Source organism: Brassica napus, unplaced genomic scaffold, assembly GCF_020379485.1.
Source record: "Brassica napus cultivar Da-Ae unplaced genomic scaffold, Da-Ae ScsIHWf_373;HRSCAF=589, whole genome shotgun sequence".
Taxonomy (NCBI): domain Eukaryota; kingdom Viridiplantae; phylum Streptophyta; class Magnoliopsida; order Brassicales; family Brassicaceae; genus Brassica; species Brassica napus.
In genome coordinates this window covers 66222-88741 of record NW_026016453.1, presented here as the reverse complement: position 1 = coordinate 88741, position 22520 = coordinate 66222, and the positions used below count along the sequence as shown (strand labels likewise).

Below are 22520 nucleotides of genomic sequence, written 5' to 3'. Positions count from 1 at the left end.
AGGATCTCAGCTCGGGGGTCCCGTTAATCCAAGGCAAGACCAAGGATGAGCTCTATGAGTGGCCAGTCAACCCATCTACCCTTCAAGCCTTTTTTGCTTCCTCTACCCCTACCATAAGTCTGTCCGATTGGCATTTTCGTCTAGGACACCCGTCTGCTTCTATTCTCAAAACTATTGTTTCTCATTTTTCTTTACCCTGCAAACAGTCTGTAACCCAAAATACTTTGTGCTCAGATTGTGCTATCAATAAATCTCATAAATTACCCTTTCATCAAACTTCCATTACATCTACTCGCCCACTTCAATATATTTTTACTGACCTCTGGAGTTCTCCGGTTGTCTCTGTAGACAATTATAAATACTACCTTGTGTTAGTAGACCACTACAGCCGATACACCTGGCTCTATCCATTGAAGCTTAAGTCACAAGTCAAGGAGACATTCCAAGCTTTCAAAGCACTCGTCGAGAACTTCTTCTCTACAAAAATCGGCACATTATACTCAGATAATGGAGGGGAATTCATCGCTCTCCGAAAAATTCTATCTGATGCAGGCATTTCTCATCTCACTTCACCACCTCACACTCCGGAGCACAACGGAATCTCAGAGAGAAAGCACAGACATGTGGTCGAAACAGGACTAACACTGCTCACTCATGCTTCCATGCCCAAGTCTTACTGGTCCTATGCTTTCGCCACAGCAACCTATCTCATCAACCGCCTACCCACACCTGTCCTTAAGATGGATTCACCATTTCACAAACTGTTTGGAACTCAGCCTAACTATGCCAAAACTCGTGTCTACGGCTGTCTCTGCTTCCCTTGGTTACGGCCCTATACACACCACAAACTAGAAGATCGCTCTATGCCGTGTGTCTTCATTGGCTACTCCTCCACTCAGAGTGCCTATCTCTGCCTTCAGCCCCACACCGGTCGAGTCTACGTCTCAAGACATGTACGTTTCGACGAATCAACCTTCCCTTTCAAAACAAACCTTAAGCCTACCCCGACCTCGACTACACCCGCTGAACCACCTCCTCCTACGTATCCCCTAGCTACAACAATCCCTATACCGCTCCAGCCCCAACCACCACCCAACCCAATTCCACCTGTTCCACTCGTAGAGCAAACGGGCACTCCGAGCTTGGACCCTCACCCGTCAGTTCAGGTACAATCTTCAACACCTACTTTAAGTATTACTAATAGTGATAATGGTGGTGCAGAGTTATCTCCAGGTTCGCCTTCTCCAAGTGTGGCGGATTCCTCTACTGCATCTCCCTTACCGGCTCTCTCCACTACGATGGCTTCTTCTGCCTCTCAACCTCCGCCATCACCATCACCACCACCAGCACCGATCAATAATCATCCGATGGTAACTCGAAGGAAGAACCAGATCACAAAACCAAGCACAAAGTACAACTACTCTGCCGCTCGCCTGTCTGCTACACCAGCTGAACCAAACACAATCACTCAGGCCCTCAAAGATAAAGTATGGAGAGAGTCAATGTCGACGGAACTAGACGCTTTTGTGCGCAACGGCACCTTCACTCTGGTCCCACGGAAACCGGGTTACAATGTCGTTGGTTGTCGCTGGCTCTACAAAAACAAGTTCAACTCAGATGGTACTCATCGCTGTCCAAAGTCCAGACTGGTTGCTAAGGGATACAAGCAAGAGTTTGGTCGTGACTATGTTGAGACGTTTAGTCCCGTTGTCAAGTCAACCACACTCAGATTAGTTCTTGATGTTGCGATCAGTAACTCGTGGCCCGTGAAACAACTAGACGTTAACAACGCTTTTCTTCAGGGAACGCTGACGGATGAGGTCTATATGGAACAGCCACCTGGCTTCATTGACACAGACAAACCGGACTATGTGTGCAGACTACATAAGGCTGTTTATGGACTCAAACAAGCTCCCAGAGCTTGGTACATGGAACTTCGCAACTTCCTCCTCAGTCTGGGTTTCACGAACTCTCTAGCGGACACATCACTTTTCGTTCTACAACACGGGGGCCACCTTATCTATTTATTGGTTTATGTCGATGACATCCTGATAACCGGCAACACCACCACTGGTATACAACGCATTTTAACTCTCCTTGCAGAAAGATTTTCAGTCAAAGATGCAGAGGACTTGAACTACTTTCTCGGAATCGAAGCTCATCGCACGTCGAGTGGTCTCCATCTCTGTCAACGAAAGTACATACTGGACTTACTCCATAAGTATGACATGATGAACGCAAAGCCAGTAACCACGCCGATGGCTTCGTCTCCAAAAATCACTCTCAACTCTGGTGTCTCACTCTCGGATCCAACTCAATATCGCCGACTAATTGGGAGTCTTCAATATCTTCAGTTTACTCGTCTTGACATTGCATATGCGGTCAACCGTCTCTCACAGTTCATGCACAAGCCGACTGAAGATCATTGGCAGGCTGCTAAACGCATCCTACGCTATCTCGCTGGAACTCCGACACATGGTGTTTTCTACTCTGCCAAGAACAACCTCGTACTTCGAGCTTACTCAGATGCCGACTGGGCTGGTGACAGTGATGACTATGTCTCCACAAACTCCTATGTCATCTACCTCGGTCAACATCCCATATCCTGGTCTTCAAAGAAACAAAATGGTGTTGCAAGATCATCTACCGAAGCGGAGTATCGTGCTGTTGCAAATGCCACATCAGAACTTATATGGATTTGCAGTCTTCTCTCTGAGCTTGGTGTCTCGCTTCCAGCAGCTCCAGTCGTTTTCTGCGACAATGTAGGAGCCACATTCCTCTGTGCCAATCCGATCTTCCATTCTCGTATGAAACACATCGCCATTGACTACCACTTTGTTCGGGGACAAGTGCAACGCGGAGCTCTAACTGTTTCACATGTCAACACTCGTGATCAGCTAGCGGATGCATTAACGAAGCCACTCACTCGAGCCCGCTTCTTGGAACTGCGGAACAAGCTTGGCGTGACACCCACGCTGCAGCTTGAGGGGGCGTGTAAGAGAGATAGTATAAAGATACATTTCCTATAACAACACAAGCAAACATAAAACTAAAAAACGGGATTGAAAGAGGCTGCAACACACAAACCAACTAGAACGAAACCTGCAACGAAACGGTTAGAAACACATCCACTAGAGCAGCCAAATGACTAAAACCCTGGCGCTGGGATGATGAGCTTCAGCGCAAGCTGTCTTCGAGACCAGTCCACCGAAAGAAGGACCGAGTACCCGCCTTGCTCAACCTCTGAGAACCAGAGGACTGTCCGCTTCAAAACCCATCCGGAAGCTCTCGAAGACAAGCGACAAACTTCCTAATGAGAGCAAGCATCAAACGCTCGGAGAAGTGACATCGCGAAGACACAAGCCGAGAGCTAGCTGGGATGCCGTGACTTGAGGAATCAAAGAAGAAGCAACGGAACCCGAGATTGGCCGGAGCCATAGACGACTCGCTCCCTCCGCCGAGCTACAGACTTGCACGCGCCACCACCAAGAAGATGCGACCGACACACGACGACCTAACCTCCTTGCACGCGTCGGTGAAAAACACACCGAAAACTTCTTGGATGACGGCGAGGTGAGCTTCCGCCGCGAGACACCAAGCGAGCAGAGAACCCACGCGCCACCACCCCACTCCTCCAGAACAGATCGAAAGAGATGATTCCAGTGAAGCCCAGATCTGGGAAGAAGAGACCCCTCGGCAAAGCCACGCGCCACCGTTCCTTGAAACACGCCGGAGATCTAAAGGAGAAAACGAAACTCCGACGAATCTCAATCCCTAAAACCCGACCCCCTGAGCTGAATCACCCTTACGCGCCTCACCGGACCTCCAAATGGCTGACGAACTCCACAAACGGCGAGGTCTCACCGTGATGAGAAGCAGGTAAAAGATCATAACTCCAAGTATATCGACCCAAGGAATAAAGCAACAACAGGAGGCGAAAGCAAAACCAAAGAGGAGGAAGGAAGAGAACGCCTCCGACGCCGGAACAACCGAATAAGGGAGAAAGACGAGAGCTTTTAGTGAGAAGTTTTTGAGGAGAGAGGTTTTTTTCATGCCGTTACGCCAATTTGCATGTGACATTACATGTGTCGTTAAAGTCAGTGGAAGATGAAAATATGAAAATTTTCCGGTTATTCGGGTCAACCACTCGAAGAACACAAAAATCGTATTGAGATGCTTCTTTGCCATTGTTCGAAGAAACTTTATTGCAATATGGACGTACTATCTCACCATATGATTTATTTGTAGACCGTAACATATTATAAGTCCATGCACATGCTAATCCTCCGATGACCGTTGAAACAATGTATAACCATAAATCCTTATAACATCCCCATATATATTCAGGGCCTAAGCTTCTTGCTGGATTCATTGATGCTCCCGAGACTGGCCTAATCGATTTATCAAAAACAACCATATTTCTTACACAATTTCTAAAAACAATCATAATAATTTTATAAAATATATTCCAATGGGCTTGGATTTAGCTACCCGCTAAACAAGATGTCGAGTACTATGGTTGCACCAATAGCAATTCCTGCAAATGATTCGTTTGCTCGTTTATCAGTAGCTACTGCCGAATTAACAAAGATCAAGTTGAAAGTATCGATGAATTACTACAAACACCGCAGTTTTAGAATTTGATGGGTACGTTCCCACATAAACATCGCCTTTGAGGCTGCAAACGTTGTCGTTCAGATGAAGACGAGCCGTAGAGCTTCGGCCGCTAAGGTTGATCCGAGAACTTGAGCAACAATATAGCCCGGAACCTATATAAAGATATTGATCACAAGTAGTTTATATTACTATATTCATGAAATCATCATGTTATTTATGTGCCTTGTGCTTATAAGCTTTGACGGACCTAAGGCAAATTTTAAGATAATTTTGTTTAAATAAAATATTTTCTAAGGCCTGTTTCAAAATAGAATATATATTTTCTATAAAAAAATTAAGTGGAAATTGGAAGTTGTAAACTTATCTTTAAAACAAGATTCAAAATATTTTATGATTTTTTGGGTGTTCAAAATATTATTAAAATAAAATGATCAAACATCATATACAATACATAGTTTGTTTGATAACAAAATTTTCGTGTTTGTTTAAATATACTCATGAATTGATCATGCAAAATCGTCATGGTCAATAAAAATGTTATCATGCATGCATAAATGGATTATGTATATTAGAGTGTATCAGAATTATTAGAATGATTGAACCAGTGGTTTAATGTATAAACCGGTAGACTAGTGAGTATAAATACATGTTATGTATGTAGAAAAGAGTTGAGTTGAATTTCTGAGACAAGAGTAATACCAACATGATCCGCACTGTGAACGTAGAGAGGATTCAAATTCGGATCTTGAAGCGATGCTGTTGCTTAGCCATCACCGGATGTTGAGATGACGGTGGCGTCGATGTAGAGTTGACAACATTCGCATAAAAAGGAGGCATAGCGAAATCACGAACCGAAGGTAAAGGCGAAATTGAAAATCAAGAATCCAAGAGTCGATGAACATAAAGATAGATCAATAAGCGGAGGATCGCAAGATCAAGAGAGCAATCACAACTGAGAGAAAGTGATAGATTGCAAAGAACTCCAAAAGAATCGATCGAACAAAGACGATGACGAAAATGGAAAGACTCATAACATCGAATCGTGAATCGGAGATGACTGGAGCTGAAATCGAAGTGAAATGGAGTTGAACGGGGCTCAGATCGAGGGGAAACGAAGCAGGAAATGTGAATCTCACCGCTCTGATACCATATTAGAGATTGAGCTGAAAGAATCAAGAGGAAGTTTGTTACAGAGAAAAGTATTTGTTTTATTTAACTCAAATATGGTATTATGAATGGAGGATAGAAGGCAGCAATGGCTCAACGTTCTCTTCATCTTAGACATGGGAAGCATTGCGACCAAACGAGGATGAAAAGCAATGGGCGGATAGTGTTTGGTTTGGAGGCTAATTACGACATTCATTCAAAATGTGGGTTGCCAATTACGACAGGCTTCCCACAAGAACAAGACTCGCCTCCTGGGGACTGCAATTACAAACAAACTGCTGCCTTTGCTCACTTGAACCGGAGACAAGGGACCACCTTCTTCTTACGTGTCAGTTCAGCAAGGACGTCTGGAATCAGATTCTCTCCCGCTTAAATCCACCCTCTCAGCTGTTCTGGAATTGGAGTGAGCTCCTCTCTTGGATCCGAGCCTCCTCTCCTACCAGTCCCTCCATTCTACGAAAACTTGCAGTTCAAGCTACGGTATTCCACCTGTGGAGGCAGAGAAACAACATTTACCATAATAATTGTGTTATGGCCCCGGCAGTGATCGCGAATATGGTTTACAGACATGTCAAGAACATAATCCTGGCAAGGAGGAAGAGAAAGCAATTTTGAAACCTCTTGTCTAAATGGTTATTGTAATTTTTCTAGGTTTTTTAACTTTTACAAAAAAAAAAGGTGTTCTTTGCCGGGAACCCAAGCAATGTAAATAGCCTCTTCCAGAGCAAATCAAATTCGGGTGGCGGAAGTTACAGCCGCAACCCCTTTACCACCAGAGCTGACTCGTTCTGGTTTTTTTTTCCTCCCTTATTATTTTAACCTTTATTGCTCTCCCTTATTTTTATCTTTTTGTCAAGGTGGAGTAGCCACTAGATTCTACTTTGTAAAATCTAAAATCATTAATATAATATTAGCATTCTTAGCAAAAAAAAAAAACCATTAATATAATATTAGCTTTTTTTTTTTTTTAATCTCCTTTATTGTTTTAACCTTTATTGCTCTCCCTTATTTTTTTATCTTTTTTGCCAAGGTGGAGTAGCCACTAGATTTTACTTTGTAAAATCTGAAATCATTAATATAATATTAGCACTCTTAGCAAAAAAAATCATTAATATAATATTAGCATTTTTTTTTATTGCTCTCCTTTATTTTTTTAACCTTTATTGCTCTCCCCTTTTTTTTTTTTTGCCAAGGTGGAGTAGCCACTAGATTCTACTTTGAAAAATCTGAAATCATTAATATAATATTAGCATTCTTAGCAAAAACAAAATTCGCTATCGGCAGCATGTCATATAATACCCTCATATAATTATTTTTGGATTGGTACAATACTAACATTTATAAGAATGTAAGAACTGAATTTGATAGTAGTATGTTTTTTCTCTTTGGTCACCTGTTTAAAAGGGAACTTCGTAGAAGAAGCTAAGGCAACAGCAAGGTTGAAATGTGCACCGGAGACATGACCAATTGAGTAGAACCATTATGGTTAGTCCCCACCATAGCTATGCGAGGAAGTGTCACCGGTTTACCATACGTTTCATTTACCACCATTGCCGCGCAGCCGGCAAATACCAGAGAAAATGTCCCAACGAACTTGCCAATCAACTAGAGTAGACAACAATAAGCTTTTTAGTATTTTAAGTTTATCCAAAATCACTCAATTTTGATCATCATGACATAAAAACTATGCAACTGAATCAAAAACTCTACCGAACCAATCCTATATAGATCTTAATTCGGTTTGATTATACTTCATAAATTTGAATAACTCAAAAGCCAGAAATTTGAACCAAACTCATATATATATATATATATATATATATATATATATATATATATATATATATATATATATATATATATGATTAGGGCATCTGATCTAAAGGGGCATATTTTAGTTTTCTTATCTTACTTATGTTTATAAATAAAGGAAATTAATAAGATTTTTTTTGTTAAAAATGTACATGGACATTTTTAATTATGATAATTTGAAGGCATCCTACATATATTAACTGAGAAGTCACTTAAGTGACTTTTTTTACGTATCGATCATTGGTGAAATCTTAAGAAAATCCCCCTATACATTAAAAGAGAAGTCACTTTAGTGATTTCTGCTGAGGTGGCACTCATATAGCGCTTCTCAGGAAAAATGTTATAATTCTATTGGCTGGTTTTTTTGAATTTTTCTTTTTCATTTATTTTAATCAATCGCTTATGTGTAGACAAGCCCAAAACTATTGTCGATTTGGTTAAGCCCATATATAGCTAGGGGATAATAATTATCGATTTAGTTTAGCCTTGGGTACCCGTTCGGGTTCGGATCGGGTATTTCGGATTTTTGGGTATTTCGGTATAGAGGTGTAGAACCCGTTCGGGTATTTCTGTACTTCGGGACGGGTTCGGGTATTTTTAGTTCGGATTCGGTTATTTTGGATCTGGTTCGGATATTTAGATTTAAAAAAAAAATTAAAATTTTCATTTCTCAAGTTTCTTATATTTAAAAATATAACTTTCAGTTAACTAATTTTTTATTTTTAATAGATTGAATAGTTAATAGATTTGGACATAAGATTTTAAAACTAAAATGCTTTAATTTAGTTATTGTTTTTAAATTTCGAATGTAACTTTTTGTTAATTTTTTAAATAAAAAACTTGACATGCATTTTAAGTTAGTAGCAAATCATTTTTTCGTAATTGTATGTATATCATATAACTTAAAGTATGTGTAGTATCAATATAAATATTTTATATAAAATGAGAGATGTAAACTGAAAATATAAGGTTAATTATACATATGTTCGGTTATCTTCGGATATCTATTCGGGTTCGGGTATTATCCGTTCGGGTATCCATTCTCTCCTTATTCAATACCCGTTCGGGTATTTTGCTATTTCGGTTCGGATTTCAGTTCGGGTTTTTCGGATCGGGTTCGGGTGCCACTTTGGATATCGGGTAAAGTGTCCACTCCTACTAATTAGGTTGTTTGTTTTTAATAACTTACCTTTCTAATATGGATTACTTGCGCAAGTTGAAATCATTAAATATGCAAATAACTTATTGACAAAATTTGTTTTTAATAACTTACCTTTCTAATATAGATTACTTGCGCAAGTTGAAATCATTAAATATGCAAATTACTTATTCACAATATGGATTACTTGCACAAGTTGAAATCATTAAATTTTATCGATTTAGTTTACCATTGGGCAAGATTTAGAATTAAGACAAATATTAAAAACTTTCCTTATTATTCAAACGGTAAACTTGCGCATGTTCATATCATATTTATTATATTGCTTACAAAATATTTTAATGTTTCTAATTAGGTTGTTTGTTTTTAATAACGTACCTTTCTAATATGGATTACTTGCGCAAGTTAAAATCATATCATATGCAAATCATTTTTTGACAATACACATTTAATATCGATTAAGTTGAAATCATTAAATATGCAAATAAATTATTGACAAAATTTGTTTTTAATAACTTACCTTTCTAATATAGATTACTTGCGCAAGTTGAAATCATTAAATATGCAAATCACTTATTCACAATATGGATTACTTGCGCAAGTTGAAATCTTTAAATTTTATCGATTTAGTTTACCCTTGGGCAAGATTTAGAATTAAGACAAATATTAAAAACTTTCCTTATTATTCAAACGGTAAACTTGCGCATGTTGATATCATATTTATTATATTGCTTACAAAATATTTTAATGTTTCTAATTAGGTTGTTTGTTTTTAATAACTTACCTTTCTAATATGGATTACTTGCACAAGTTAAAATCATATCATATGCAAATCATTTTTTGACAATACACATTTAATATCTTTCTTTAAACGATTTTATTATTTATTGTGCAAAATATTAAAATCATTAATATGAGAATAAATCGACTGTATATATATAGGAGACACCCAATGTTTTAAAATACAAACATTCTCTTTTCATTCTTTAAAGTATTATTCACAAATCTCTCCTCTCATACTATTAAGGTATTACGACAATGATGCTTGTGTGCTAAGAAAAATGTGTTTAGACGCAAAGGCTCTTCATCTTTAGAACCTTGAACTCAACTCTTTGTGTCTTGTCTCCAAAAAGCATGTCTGGTCTATCTTTTCCATGTGTTGAATACTGGTAACGACAATATGTCTTCCTTTTTTTATATGTATACCAGGTCATGAGAGTGATAGTGATCCAGAAAACCTTGATTGAACATGCTGAGAAGCTTCGCCAAGTTAAAGCAGTTCTTGAATAGGTTCTTTAGTACTTTCTCTCTCTTTGTTGAATATTTTCCGGGAAAGTATTACATAGTATCATTTAGTAATACTATCTTATATCATTTTTTTTTGTTGAATATACTATCTTATAAGTAAGCTAGCATTATGCATTTTTTATTTAATTCATGAGGTCATTTTTTCACAGCAGAGAACTTTTTGGAATGGCGCATGGAGGAAATTTCTCAAGGATATACAGGAAGGTTCAACTGAAGCCGCTGAAGTGGGATGGTGAAGGCGAAGAATAAAGACCTGTAGAGGCCCTTATGATTCTTAAATACGGCGGTGTTCTAACTCACGCTTGTAGAAAACAGGTGTTTACATACTCTACCATTTAATTTGTCATTGTTATATATATATATATATTTACCAAATATGGAAGAATTGTTTAACTTATTGACGTTTATCATCACTTGCCATATAATCGAACGAATATTACAAATAACGAAACTATTCTCGAAATTATTGAAAGACTAATAATGTTTTATTTATTACTTTTAATATTTATAACCTGTAAAATAAAATGAACGAAATTTTATATAAGATAATTATAATAGTTTTATCCTCTACTTGATAAATTGTGTTCGAATATAATTATATAATAACTATTTTAAATATTACAAAATCCAAAAATGTTTATTAATATTATTTTTAAATTATTTATCGTTGTTTAAAGAATAAATTTATCATAATTTTAAAATAATTTATAAAATGCTTACAAAATGCAAGGCAAAGTTGCACTTTCAAGAGTTAAGTCGAGATCTGGATTAAAAATCCTAATAACTGGTAAAGAAGGAAAGCCGAAGACAAAAACATTGAATGTTTTCTACAAACAAATTTTTCAGAATATTCCATAGTCACGGTACGTAATTTTAATCTACTTTTTTCAAATACAAATTTTAAAATATATAAACTGTTACAATTATTTATTTTTTGTATTTGCCAGATGGGTTTTGATGAGTTAGGAGACCGATGACGGTATGTCAATTTAATATTATTTCATGTTCAATAAAATTTTGAAATTTATAAATTTATCAAATAATGTTAACCCGTCAAATTGCTTACAAAATTTATTTAATTTTTTGCACGTTTCTAATTGAATTTGCTTTCTTTATCGAGAAATGTACTTCATAATTTATATTATTTATGGATAATATTTTGATTTTTATTATATTTTCTTTTAATATGTCTACATAAATGTTTGTTTATTATTTATGGAAAAATAATATTATTCACCTAAAATAAAGAATTACGAAACATATACAATACAATTTTAATTAATGATAATATAAAATCTGTTACTTCTAAAACTATACACTATTTATTCTATTTTTTGAATGAAAGTATCTTCGTAAACACACAGAATATTTTGTGACGTTGCAATTATACATACACACAATATCTGCTTCTTCATACTGACGTTACTGTGTTCCCTCTCGTGAAGTACGGGCCGAGAGAGAACACAGGGTGCAGACCGATCATGTTCTTATACCCGCACAGGGTGCGGACCGATCACCTAGTTATTATAATTTGAATGGTCGCTGAGTTTTAATTTTTATTTATTTTAATTAGACTTAAACATAAAAGGTAAGTCTAATAATCCATTAATATCACTTGCCAAATAATCTGCATAATATTACAAATAATGATTTATAGTAACCAATTGTCAAAATTATAGAAATAGTAATAATGTTTGATCAATTCTTTTTTATATTTATAAACTACATAAAATAATGAACGAAGACAATTTATATAAATCGATATAATGATTTTATATTCTTATGTAAAGCATATATATTCATATATAAAGTATTATAACAACTATTAATGTTTTACAAAGTCCATACATTCTTTACAAATCATTTATAAAAAATGAAAAACATTTATAAAATTATTTATCTTGGAAGTTGTAAGTCATTTATAAAATTTTCTAATTTAAATATATTTATATCGATAACTATTACAATAATATATATATATATATATACATCCAACTAATTAGCTTAAACCTCAACTTACTTTATATTTACCCAAATATATATATATATAAGTATGTCAAATGGATGCACAATAATCAAATATACAACTTGAAAGCCCAAAAGAGATGAAATATAATTTTTTATAGTTGAATTCATATTTCAGGCAAGAAAAAATACAAAAGAATGATGATTTTCTTTTTGAAAAAAAAAATAATTCTTAGATAAATTAGAGGCTATTGATTTTACATTGATAATTTAACAGATAATTTGCATGATGTGAGAGAAAAAAATACACTTTTTGAAATTTTATTTTGAAGTGTATATTTCTATTTTGTGTTCTTGAAAGGAAAAATATTGTATCTTCATATTTTATATTATTTTGGTTAATTTGTTTGTTAAATTTCCAAATATTATATATATATATATATATATATGAATCAATTGAATTTAATGATTTATTTATTAGTTAACCTTATTTGATGTTGAATTCCATTTTGTATTATCAATTTTGGAAATTTTTAACATTTTAAAAATAGTAACCTGTAATTATAATTCATATATTGATTTTTTTTTCTAATCATGTGTGTATACTCACAATGACTTATAGCCTCATATATAGTATATGTTATTTTGAATATTTTCAATAATATATAACCTAAACTTTGAAAACAATGAGTTTAATTAATTTACATATAATTTTTTGAAAGTCTTGTATTCTTAATATTAATTCTTATTTTGTATTTTATTTTAATGTTACATTTCGAGAAATATAATTTCGAAGTAAATTTATTTATAATGTTTTACTTTTGTTAACTTACCTTGTTAGATATTAGTTTCTATTTTATTTAAATGATTTTATGAAAATGTTTAAATTCTAATAAAAAAATACTGAATTGTTTATCACTGATTTATAGTCTTAGCTTATATATAATGTATGTTATTTATGAATGTTTTCAATAGCATATAGCCTAAATTTGAAAATCATGAGTTAAATTTATAGTTATAATTGTTTGAATTATTGCATCTTAAAATTAATTATTATTTTTAGTTAATTCATGTTAAATTTAGAAATTATTATATATATGTATATATATATTAAGTTAATATATGTATAATGTTTTTACTTTTCTTAGTTTGCCTTATTTAATATTGATTTCTTTTTATTATGAAATAAAAATAGTTTTGTGGAAACATTGACATATTTAAAACTAAAAAATAAAAATCTTTATTTGTCATAATATGATTGGTTGTTTTAAATCATATCCTAATGGCTTTTAGCCTCAACTTTTATTTAATAGTTCACCTTATTTGATGTTGAATTCCATTTTGTATTATCAATTTTAGAAATTTTAACATTTTAAAAATAGTAAACTATAATTATGATTTTTCATATTTTGATTGTTTTTTTTTCTAATCTTATGTGTATACTGTCAATTACTTATAGCCTCATATATAATATATGTTATTTTTGAATATTTTCAATAGCATATATTCTAAATTTTGAAAATCATGAGTTAATGTTAATTAATGATTAGTTATAATTGTTTGAAAGTCTTGCATTTTTAATATTAATTCTTATTTTGTATTTTATTTTAATGTTACATTTCGAGAAATATTATATATATTAAATAAAATTTAATTATAATGTTTTACTTTTGTTAACTTACCTTGTTTGATATTGGTTTCAATTTTATTTTAAATGATTTTATGGAATTTTCTAAATCCTAATCAAAATATAATGAATTGTTTCTCACTTATTTACATTCTTAGCTTATATATAATGCATGTTATTAATGAATATTTTCAATAGCATATAGCCTAAATTTTGAAAATCATGAGTTAAATTTATAGTTATAATTGTTTGAATTATTGTATTTTAAAATTAATTATTATTTATAGTTAATTTATGTTAAATTTCGAAATATTAATATATATATATATATATATATATATATATATATATTAAGTTAATATATGTATAATGGTTTTACTTTTGTTAGTTTGCCTTATCTAATATTGATTTTTTTTATTATGAAATAAAGAGTTTTTTTGGAAACATTGACATACTTAAAATAACAAATTAAATGTTTTTTTGTCATAATACGATTAGTCGTTTAAAATCCTACGTGGAAGCTTTCAATGGCTTATATCATCAACTTTTATATAGTATAGATATAGATTTTATTTTTGAAATAATTTTGTTTTGTAATATTGACATTTTTAGAAATAGAAAATTAAAAAAAAAAACAATTCGTAGATTTTAGTACTTTAAAATAATATGTGAATATTCTCAATGATTTATAACATCAACTTATATATATTATATGTTATTTCAGAATATTTTCAATATTATGTAACCTAAGCTTTGAAAATCATGAGTTTAACTTTAGATTTATATAATTATAATTATATGAAAGTGTTGTATTTTAAATTTAATTATTCTTTTGTTATTTATTTTTAGTTTTCGAAAAAACTATTAAACATTATGTTAACTTAATATAGTATTTATATCTTTGTAAATCTACCTTATTTGATATTGATTTATATTATAGTTTAAAATAAACAATATATTTGGTAATGTTGACATTTTTATAATTTGATTTTTAAATTTTTTTGACATTTTTAGAAAAGCAAACTAAAATATTGATTTGTCATACTACGATTGATGGTTTTAAATCTTATGTGGACGCCCTCGATAGTTTATAGTCTCAACTTTTATATAGTATTAGATTCACAATTTTTGTCTGTTAGGTTTTTATATAGGTTGTATGTATATATTTAGGCTTAGTGATCGATGATTGATTTATGTATAGATATTAAGCCAAGATTAAACATGATAACCAAAATGTGTATAGCTGTATTGTTGTGTGCTGGAGATTAACTAATTTGTTAATTAAAGATTATGAAAAGCCTCATATTTCCCTGTTCCTAGAGGTATTGGGTTTGTATTCTCTCTCTGTTCTGCTCCCACCACGTCTTTGCATGCACTTCCCCAAATCGTTCCCGGCTGTTGATTAAACCAAAAAACAAACATTAGTAACGGTATCAATATAATGATGAAATTCAAAATGTCTTACAACATCTCTTTGGTCACCGATATTATAATCCGGAAACCAAACTAATCATAGGATTTTAAGTACTAAATAACCAATTCAAACTGCTGAAAATCTTGTAAATGTTTCATACTTTAAGGTAACAGGGATCCTGAACCATGAGCTTAGCTTAGCTTAGAGGGTTTAAACGATTGATCCTAAATGCTTAGCTTAGAAGTTTGCTATACCTGAATCTGACACGACGTAACTCTCTAGTCCCATCTGCTAACTGTCTGATAGTAATATAAACGCCTGGCTCATCCTCTTCAATCCACTCAGCCTGCATTTCACTAGCATTGCTCATGGACGGTGCCTCATCTCTCGAGGAAGTCGTGGTTCGTGATGCATCCATCAGAGGTCCTCCATTGTGACCATAGTTGCTAGAGCCACCATAGAAATGATGCGGCACATTAACTCCTGGAGGTCTGAAGTTGTGTCTTGGTGTCCAGTCTTTGCTCTCTCTCGCTGATTCCATCTTTGAGTAAGTTGAATCTCTCTGTGACTGAAAAAAAATAAACAAGACACGGTTCACTAAAGGTTCTTGTCTGGAGGAGAGAGCTTTCGGAATGTGTTTTTAACCTGGTCCTCGGATCTTGCAGGAGTTTGAAGAGCTTGGCGGTTGAATCTCTGTACATTGTAAAGCTCAACGACTTTTTCATAGTTCTCACCCCACCACCGTTGAGCTTGCCACTTGTCGAAAATCTCTCGGCTTTCAAAACAAGACACAAGTAATGGTTAGTTTTCAAAACAAGACACAAAACAGGACATGCAGGTTCTGTTTTAGTCACTACCTACTGATCTATAAAAAAAACTTAAAGATCACACACAGAGGTTGTTTTGAGTAGTTCAATTTACCTAAAGCGGATCCGCTTAAGATCATTTCCTCCGGTGGGAAGCGACGAGAATGTGATATGGACACCTGGTTCTACTTGAGCCATCCATTCTTTAGGCCCTTCCTCATCTAGTACCACATCACAAGACTGAGCAGATATAGATTCCCGATCGTTTCCATAGACTGAAGTGAACTTTTTTGGTTCTGATCGTCCGGCTGGATGGTGAGAGGAGTTTGTGAAGTCCCAAGCAGGAGTTGAGCCGGCACTTCCACCCATGTAAGGGTAGGGAACACCATCAGAAGCGTTGTCATAATCTGGGAACGGTCTGTGTCCTTTCTTCAAGGGGCTGGTAGTGGAACCAGTGCATGGCTTGCATTGTTTATAGGCACCCGAGAATTTTATAGCCATATCTTTAATCTGCATAACACAAGTTACCCACACACACACACATTTTAAAACGCAATGATGTTGAATACAACAGTTTCACTACCATTATATGTACGTAGTTTCAGGCTTTTAGCCATGACTAAATGCGCCAAGAGAAGTATATATTTAGCCAAAAGAAGTAAAAAGACGACTAATATGATCATATTCTTTAAAGAGGATCGACGAGATCTAACATGATTAAAATTATATTCAAAAAACTACTTCATTAGCAAATATTAACCAAAGCATTAATCTGCCACTATGCTCTCAAGAAATTATATAACTTTCAATGTGGATTTTTCCGTACTTGTTTGACTTTCTTTTTTTTTTGGATAAATAAACACTGACATAATCTATTAAAAAGAGATTGGTGAAAGATTCAATAAGCAAGTAGAAGGATCAACAACGAAAGAAGATATTCATAGATAGAGATGAGACCTGTGTGGTTAGGCTTTTGACGGCTTCTTTAGTATTGGGAGTGGTGCCTCCACGCGCTCCATTACCGACTTCCTCACCTCCGTCTGCTTTCGTACAAGCTATGCAAGTAAACATCTTTTCTGCTCACTTTTTGTTTGCCTTTTCAGCCCTACAAAATCGTATAAAACAGAGTCTACTTAAAATAAACACCACACAACCAAACCTCAATTAATGAATAATACTACAAACCAAAACAAAATCATTACAAAACCAAAAGTAGAGACAACTAAACAAGAACGGGATCCACAATCCGACATCAAACACGGTAGACATATAGCTTATGTAATCAGAGTACACATTTAATTTATTGAAATATAAAATAATAATAGGAAATGATGAAATGGTCCTACGATAGCAGTAACAGACAAATTGTAAACATTAGTTACAAGTTGGAATATAGGAAGGGGAATTCGGATGCCGATTTGTCGTTCTCTCTAACGCAAACACAGCACAAAAGGATAAAAGTTGTGACGTATCTCTCTTCTGGTTAGAAAACAACTACTCAAAAGAAAATAGAACCTTGATTTGGTTTAGTTTAACTTACAAACAAAAGCTTAAATATTTTAGAGAGCTAAACCCATTTCATACCAAAAATAATAAAGAGGAAAGACAGTAACCTCGGAGATTTACACACTTAGCTGGAATCAAATAGTTTAACTTATAAGAACCAAAGCTTAAATATTTCAAGAACTAAACCCATTTTTTTATTTTTCTACAACTAAACCCATTTCTGTTCATACCAAAGATATCATAAAACTGAAAAGAAAAAACAGTAAACTCGGAGATTTTTTTTAATCTCTGAAGCAAAGACTGAAATTAATAAAATAATATAAGCTTTTACGGAGGTTCATTATATTTAGTTCGTTGATCTTTGATAGAGACAAAAAGTGCTGAAAGATATGTAAACTACAAGTTACACTTCTCTTTTTTTAAAGAAAGAAATAGAACTTGGGGATAAGAGGATAGGACCCCAGTAAGGAAAAAAAAATTGTATGTTCTGAAAAATGGTTTAAAATAGACTCTTTACTTTAAATTAATTTACGAGTAAAATAGTCCATTTTAAAAGCAACCATAATAGAGACAAAATTTTCTTCTTTGTACTTTAAAGAGTGTTTGTGAGGTATAAAAATGGTATACAGAAATGCTTTTGTTTGCAGCAAAGAGCCCATCCCTCAACTAACACATATCAAAGGAGATGAAAGAATAAAACTTTTTTTTTTGCAGTAGCCGAAAGTCCTGACATTAAAAAACAAAATAAAAATACTACTAACTTAACAAAGAATCAAATAATATGTTCAGATTCCTCCGTGTGTAGCACCATTCAAGACCAAAAAATACGATCATTAATGGAATAAACTGGAAAAGGAAATATTGAATGTATTAAACAATAGAATGGAATCTTGACAGTCACGTGTAAGGAAAAAGAAAAAGAGTTTGGTTTCTATTTTAGGGTTGTGTGTGATGATGGACCAATCTAAAGCGTGTCGAGAGATGAAAGCTACAGATATGAATCTGTATTCAGAATACAAACGATCACGAATTACGAAGAATGGGGTTTTTTATTATGAAAAGCAAAGGAAAGAATAACTGATACAAAAAGCCATTATTATAGACATTGAATTTTTGATTTGATTTGAATGGATTTTAGTAGATTTACTGACCTTTGCTTCGATATCTGCGTGTTTGATTAGAGAGCGCTGCTGCTTTTATTTCCTCTTTAAGGTTTGGTCTATTGTGATAGCCGGCACGAGTGGGGTTTGTTCTGTGTCTAAGCCTACATATAGACCATCAATGGCTGCATAACATTAGCAACCGTAATAAATGTGAGTAAAAGGACGAACCAATTGATGATGGTGAATTTAGCTTTTTAATGGCAAGAGAGAAAAACTTGGCGTATTCTTCTTCTTTCTTTCTTTAAAGTAAAAGTTAGGAAACAATAAATACAAGGAAGCTTTTGAAACGAACAAGAAACGTAAGATTTTCCTGGAAAGATTTACGAAAAATCTGTTAGAATACTTAGGAATCGGACACTAGAGATATCTTTTGGAAACTTACTATGCTATTTTATCCCCCGAAAAATAATAGAGACGAGTGACGAATCGATTCTGTCAAAATCAAATGACAGAGGAGGGGCAACAATGTAACAGTTCAAGGCACCTTACCATGAAAAAAAGAAAACTCAGTGAATCTTTTTCCGAGAAAAAAAATAGTTTGAAAAGATAAAAACGAGTGATAAATCTCTGTTTGCTTTCTCAATCGTTTCTACAGAAGCGAAAGTACAAAAACACAAGCAACGAATCTCCCTACTGACCTGAAATGTCTGCTTCGTAGCGAAACAGAATCAGATTCTCAATACAAATCTTCACACTCACGAAGCAATACAACTCAATGCGAACAGATAATTTTCTTCAAGAACAGGAAGACAAGTTCGGGTTATCGGGTCACCCGAGAACTGAAACGGAGCTCTGATATTTTTGTTTTGTATGTCCAAGAGAAAGTGAGAGCAGACACAAGTGCGTATTTATACGTGGAGGAAAGTGAAGGTTTTAACGGCGTTAAGTCTTCATTTATTTAAAAGAAAAACACAGAGGAGAGCTCTTTGGTCGAGTTAAGAGACGGCAGCGAGGGCCCATGTTGTCTTACAGTGGCTTACGTGTGCTGGAACTTGATTACTTGGCTATTTATCACTCGTTCGTGAAACCGGGTCGGGTTATGGTTACGATATACTTACTTGACATGCCAAGCGAACGGTCGCATCACTATTCGCTTTGTCTAGGTTCGTTTTTAAATTTAATTTAATATATACTACATTACTACTCTTTTTTTTTATAAAAAAAACAAAATATTATATACTCTCTCTATTTCAAAATACATGAAGTTTTAAAATTGTACACAACTATTAAAAAACTTATTTTTTATCTTAAAAATATCATTAAAATATAAATTAAAAGTTATTCACCAATCACAAAACAGACTACAAAATATCATTGGTTACACAGTTTTTGATAAAGTGAAAAAGTGCATTGATATATGAAAACATTATCTATTTTGAAACATCAAAAACTCCCTAAAACATCATCTATTTTGAAACGGAGGGCGTACATACTACATGTAACATTTGTATCATCATTTTGTCTTGTTATAGATGTGATGATCATGTGTGGTAAAAAAAACTTTGTTTCGGCCTTCTAATACTACATGAGTTAAAGAAAAAAGTATCGACTGAGAAGAGAACATATCATTTTATGGTTGAAACTTGAAATATACAAGTTAGAAATAGCTCAGGGATTATAGTGCTCGTATATATATTATTAAGCTAGTATAGTATAGTATTATATTGTGAATGCGTATAGTTGAAGTTTTTCTTAACTAGTGTCATTATCAAAGATTAATGTTTGCATGGTGGATAAAACTTGAAGTATGGGATACATACAGCTACGCTATTTGCTTCACACGTGACATGTTTGTTTGTCATGTACGTTTCTCTTACACATTCCTCATTCTCCGACCAAATATTTGCTGTCTATTTTTTTTTCTTTTTTGTAAAAAAGAAATTATTTGATTTAGATTCAGTTTCTCGTTTTGTCTATTTGTTTTTACTTGCATATGTAAGCAGAGCCGGCCCGTGGGTTCAGTTCGGGGTTGATAAAAAGTAGCCAGTCGTGATGGTTCATTCTGTGCACAAACTATATGAAGATATGTGTCTTCGAATTTCGCTAAACATTACAATAATTAACATAGGAATCATAATCTTGAACTGATCTGAGTCTTTGAAATATATGAAAAAGCACAGACACAGTGTATATAGTTCTAATCAAAATGAAAATGAAAGTTTTAATCAAAATAACATGCATATAGTTCTTGTCATCGAAGTTCGAACTCATAGGTAAGATTCATTAAAAAAAAATGTAAAAGCATGATGAACAAGCTGCTTGACTTTACTTAGTCCTGTTGTTCATCGATCTTTTCCTTTTGAGAAAACACAATAGTAGAAAAGAATTACTCGAGTCCGATAAAGATGGTTAACTAAAACACAAACTTTTAATTATAAAAATTACTAAATAAACGTAGGCATTAGAAGATCCGTCTCCAAAGTCACGTAGGTTGATGATATTGTAACGTTGATTCGTGGTTAAGTAATAGGGACATTACACATATGTCTTCTCTGTATTATTTAATATTTTCCTCATACATATTTTGTAAGTTATTCATTTTCGAGTAATTAAAACAAACAATATGAGAACGGGAATACTTGAATTCAAGTTTGAAGTCCAAGTTATGAAGCTAGTGCAAGAGTGGATTTTTAAGTTTCGGATGTATATATTTTTCATATATTTAATTTTTTTTTGCTATAACAAATATTGTACTAAATGACAAAATGCTATAAACATTTACTTGAATTTACGGCAGCACTATACAAACTATTGGAATTGTTTTATGTTTAAACATCCAGTACTAAAGGCGTGTCAAACAGCTTTTTTTTGTTTACTCTAAAACATTGAAAACTCTGAGGTTGCATAAAATTAAGCACTAATATTATGTGCAACATGTTCGACGATTCTATACTTTCTTGAAAAGAAATAAAATCAGACAAACATAAAATGCATCTCTTTAACCCAAAACGTGGGGGCCTTGGGGGTGGGAACTTAACTTTTATATATTCCTGGGGCTACCCTGTCTTTAAGCAAAGAATGCTTCGAACTGAGGGACAACAAAACTCCAAATAACTATCCAATTAAGAAGTACATATGACGATATTATATGAAAATAAGAAGAAATTTGCATGCAGTTTTACGTTTAAAACATATTGTAATTTTAAACAATAAATGTTCAAATATTTTTACAAAAAAACTAACTTCAAGAGTCTAGTTCAAAACAATATTAATCATGATTTCGCTATTATTTAAAAAATTAAAATACTGTCGAAGTAAAAGTTAAAAAAAAAAAAACTAAATATGTTTTGTGGTTTTAGTAAAACAAAAAAAAACATATTTGTGGTATCTTAAGATATGATAACACAATGCACAATTGTCGATAGTGGCTCAATCGTTTATATTGAAACTTTATCTTGTAAAAAGAATTGCATCAATTTATATGAAGCACTGCACTACGTACAGTTGAAACAAAAATGGGCTATACAAAAATATATTTTTATGGTGTAAATCAAAAGGATATGATTCTAACTTATATAATTGCGATTTAACTAATATGCAAGAAAAGTATATGAGACTTTTGTCCAAGTATAGTCGATGTCCCCAAAACACTTCCCATCTTGTGTTATAGTATATGTTATGTCTTTTGGATTCGTTTTACTAATAAAAATACAAACATATTCTTCAGCTTTGTCGCTTTTATTTTTCATTCTTTATGTTCCTTTTTAAACTTTTCACTGCATTGTTAGATCATATTCTATTTCTGAAGAAATAATATATTTACTTATTTAGATATCAAAATGATCATGTAAATTAAGAAAAACAATTTTCTAAACTACCATTCGCTAATCTCTTAAAACCACCACTAAGATGTTTAGATTACAACAATTACGTACATAAACTTGTGTGTTAAATAGTGTTAGTTCGCAAGATTTTTGGTTTTCTTCCGTTTTACGCATGTTCCTGATCATTTCCAAGAGGCTACCTACCTCTGATT

At 33.3% G+C, this 22520-nt stretch overlaps 1 protein-coding gene across 3 annotated transcripts; it reads right to left on the bottom strand.

Moving 5' to 3' along the window:
- Nucleotides 1-14831: 14831 nt before the first annotated feature.
- Nucleotides 14832-19385, bottom strand: LOC106345165 (protein BREVIS RADIX-like). 3 transcript variants are annotated; one of them, XM_013784407.3, is made up of 8 exons: nt 19183-19379; nt 18927-19028; nt 18533-18666; nt 16833-16980; nt 15991-16385; nt 15715-15844; nt 15324-15637; nt 14832-15050 (listed from the first exon to the last, which is right to left on the bottom strand). In XM_013784407.3, exons 4-8 carry the CDS (start codon nt 16944-16946, stop codon nt 14972-14974), a joined length of 1032 nt encoding a protein of 343 aa, XP_013639861.1. In that variant the 5' UTR covers nt 16947-16980; nt 18533-18666; nt 18927-19028; nt 19183-19379; the 3' UTR covers nt 14832-14971. The 3 variants fall into 3 exon arrangements, with proteins under 3 accessions (XP_013639861.1, XP_013639860.1, XP_013639862.1); XM_013784406.3 differs by lacking the exon at nt 18927-19028 and having other exon boundaries at nt 19183-19385; XM_013784408.3 differs by lacking the exon at nt 18927-19028 and having other exon boundaries at nt 18533-18645.
- Between the last annotated feature and the right edge of the window lie 3135 nt (nt 19386-22520).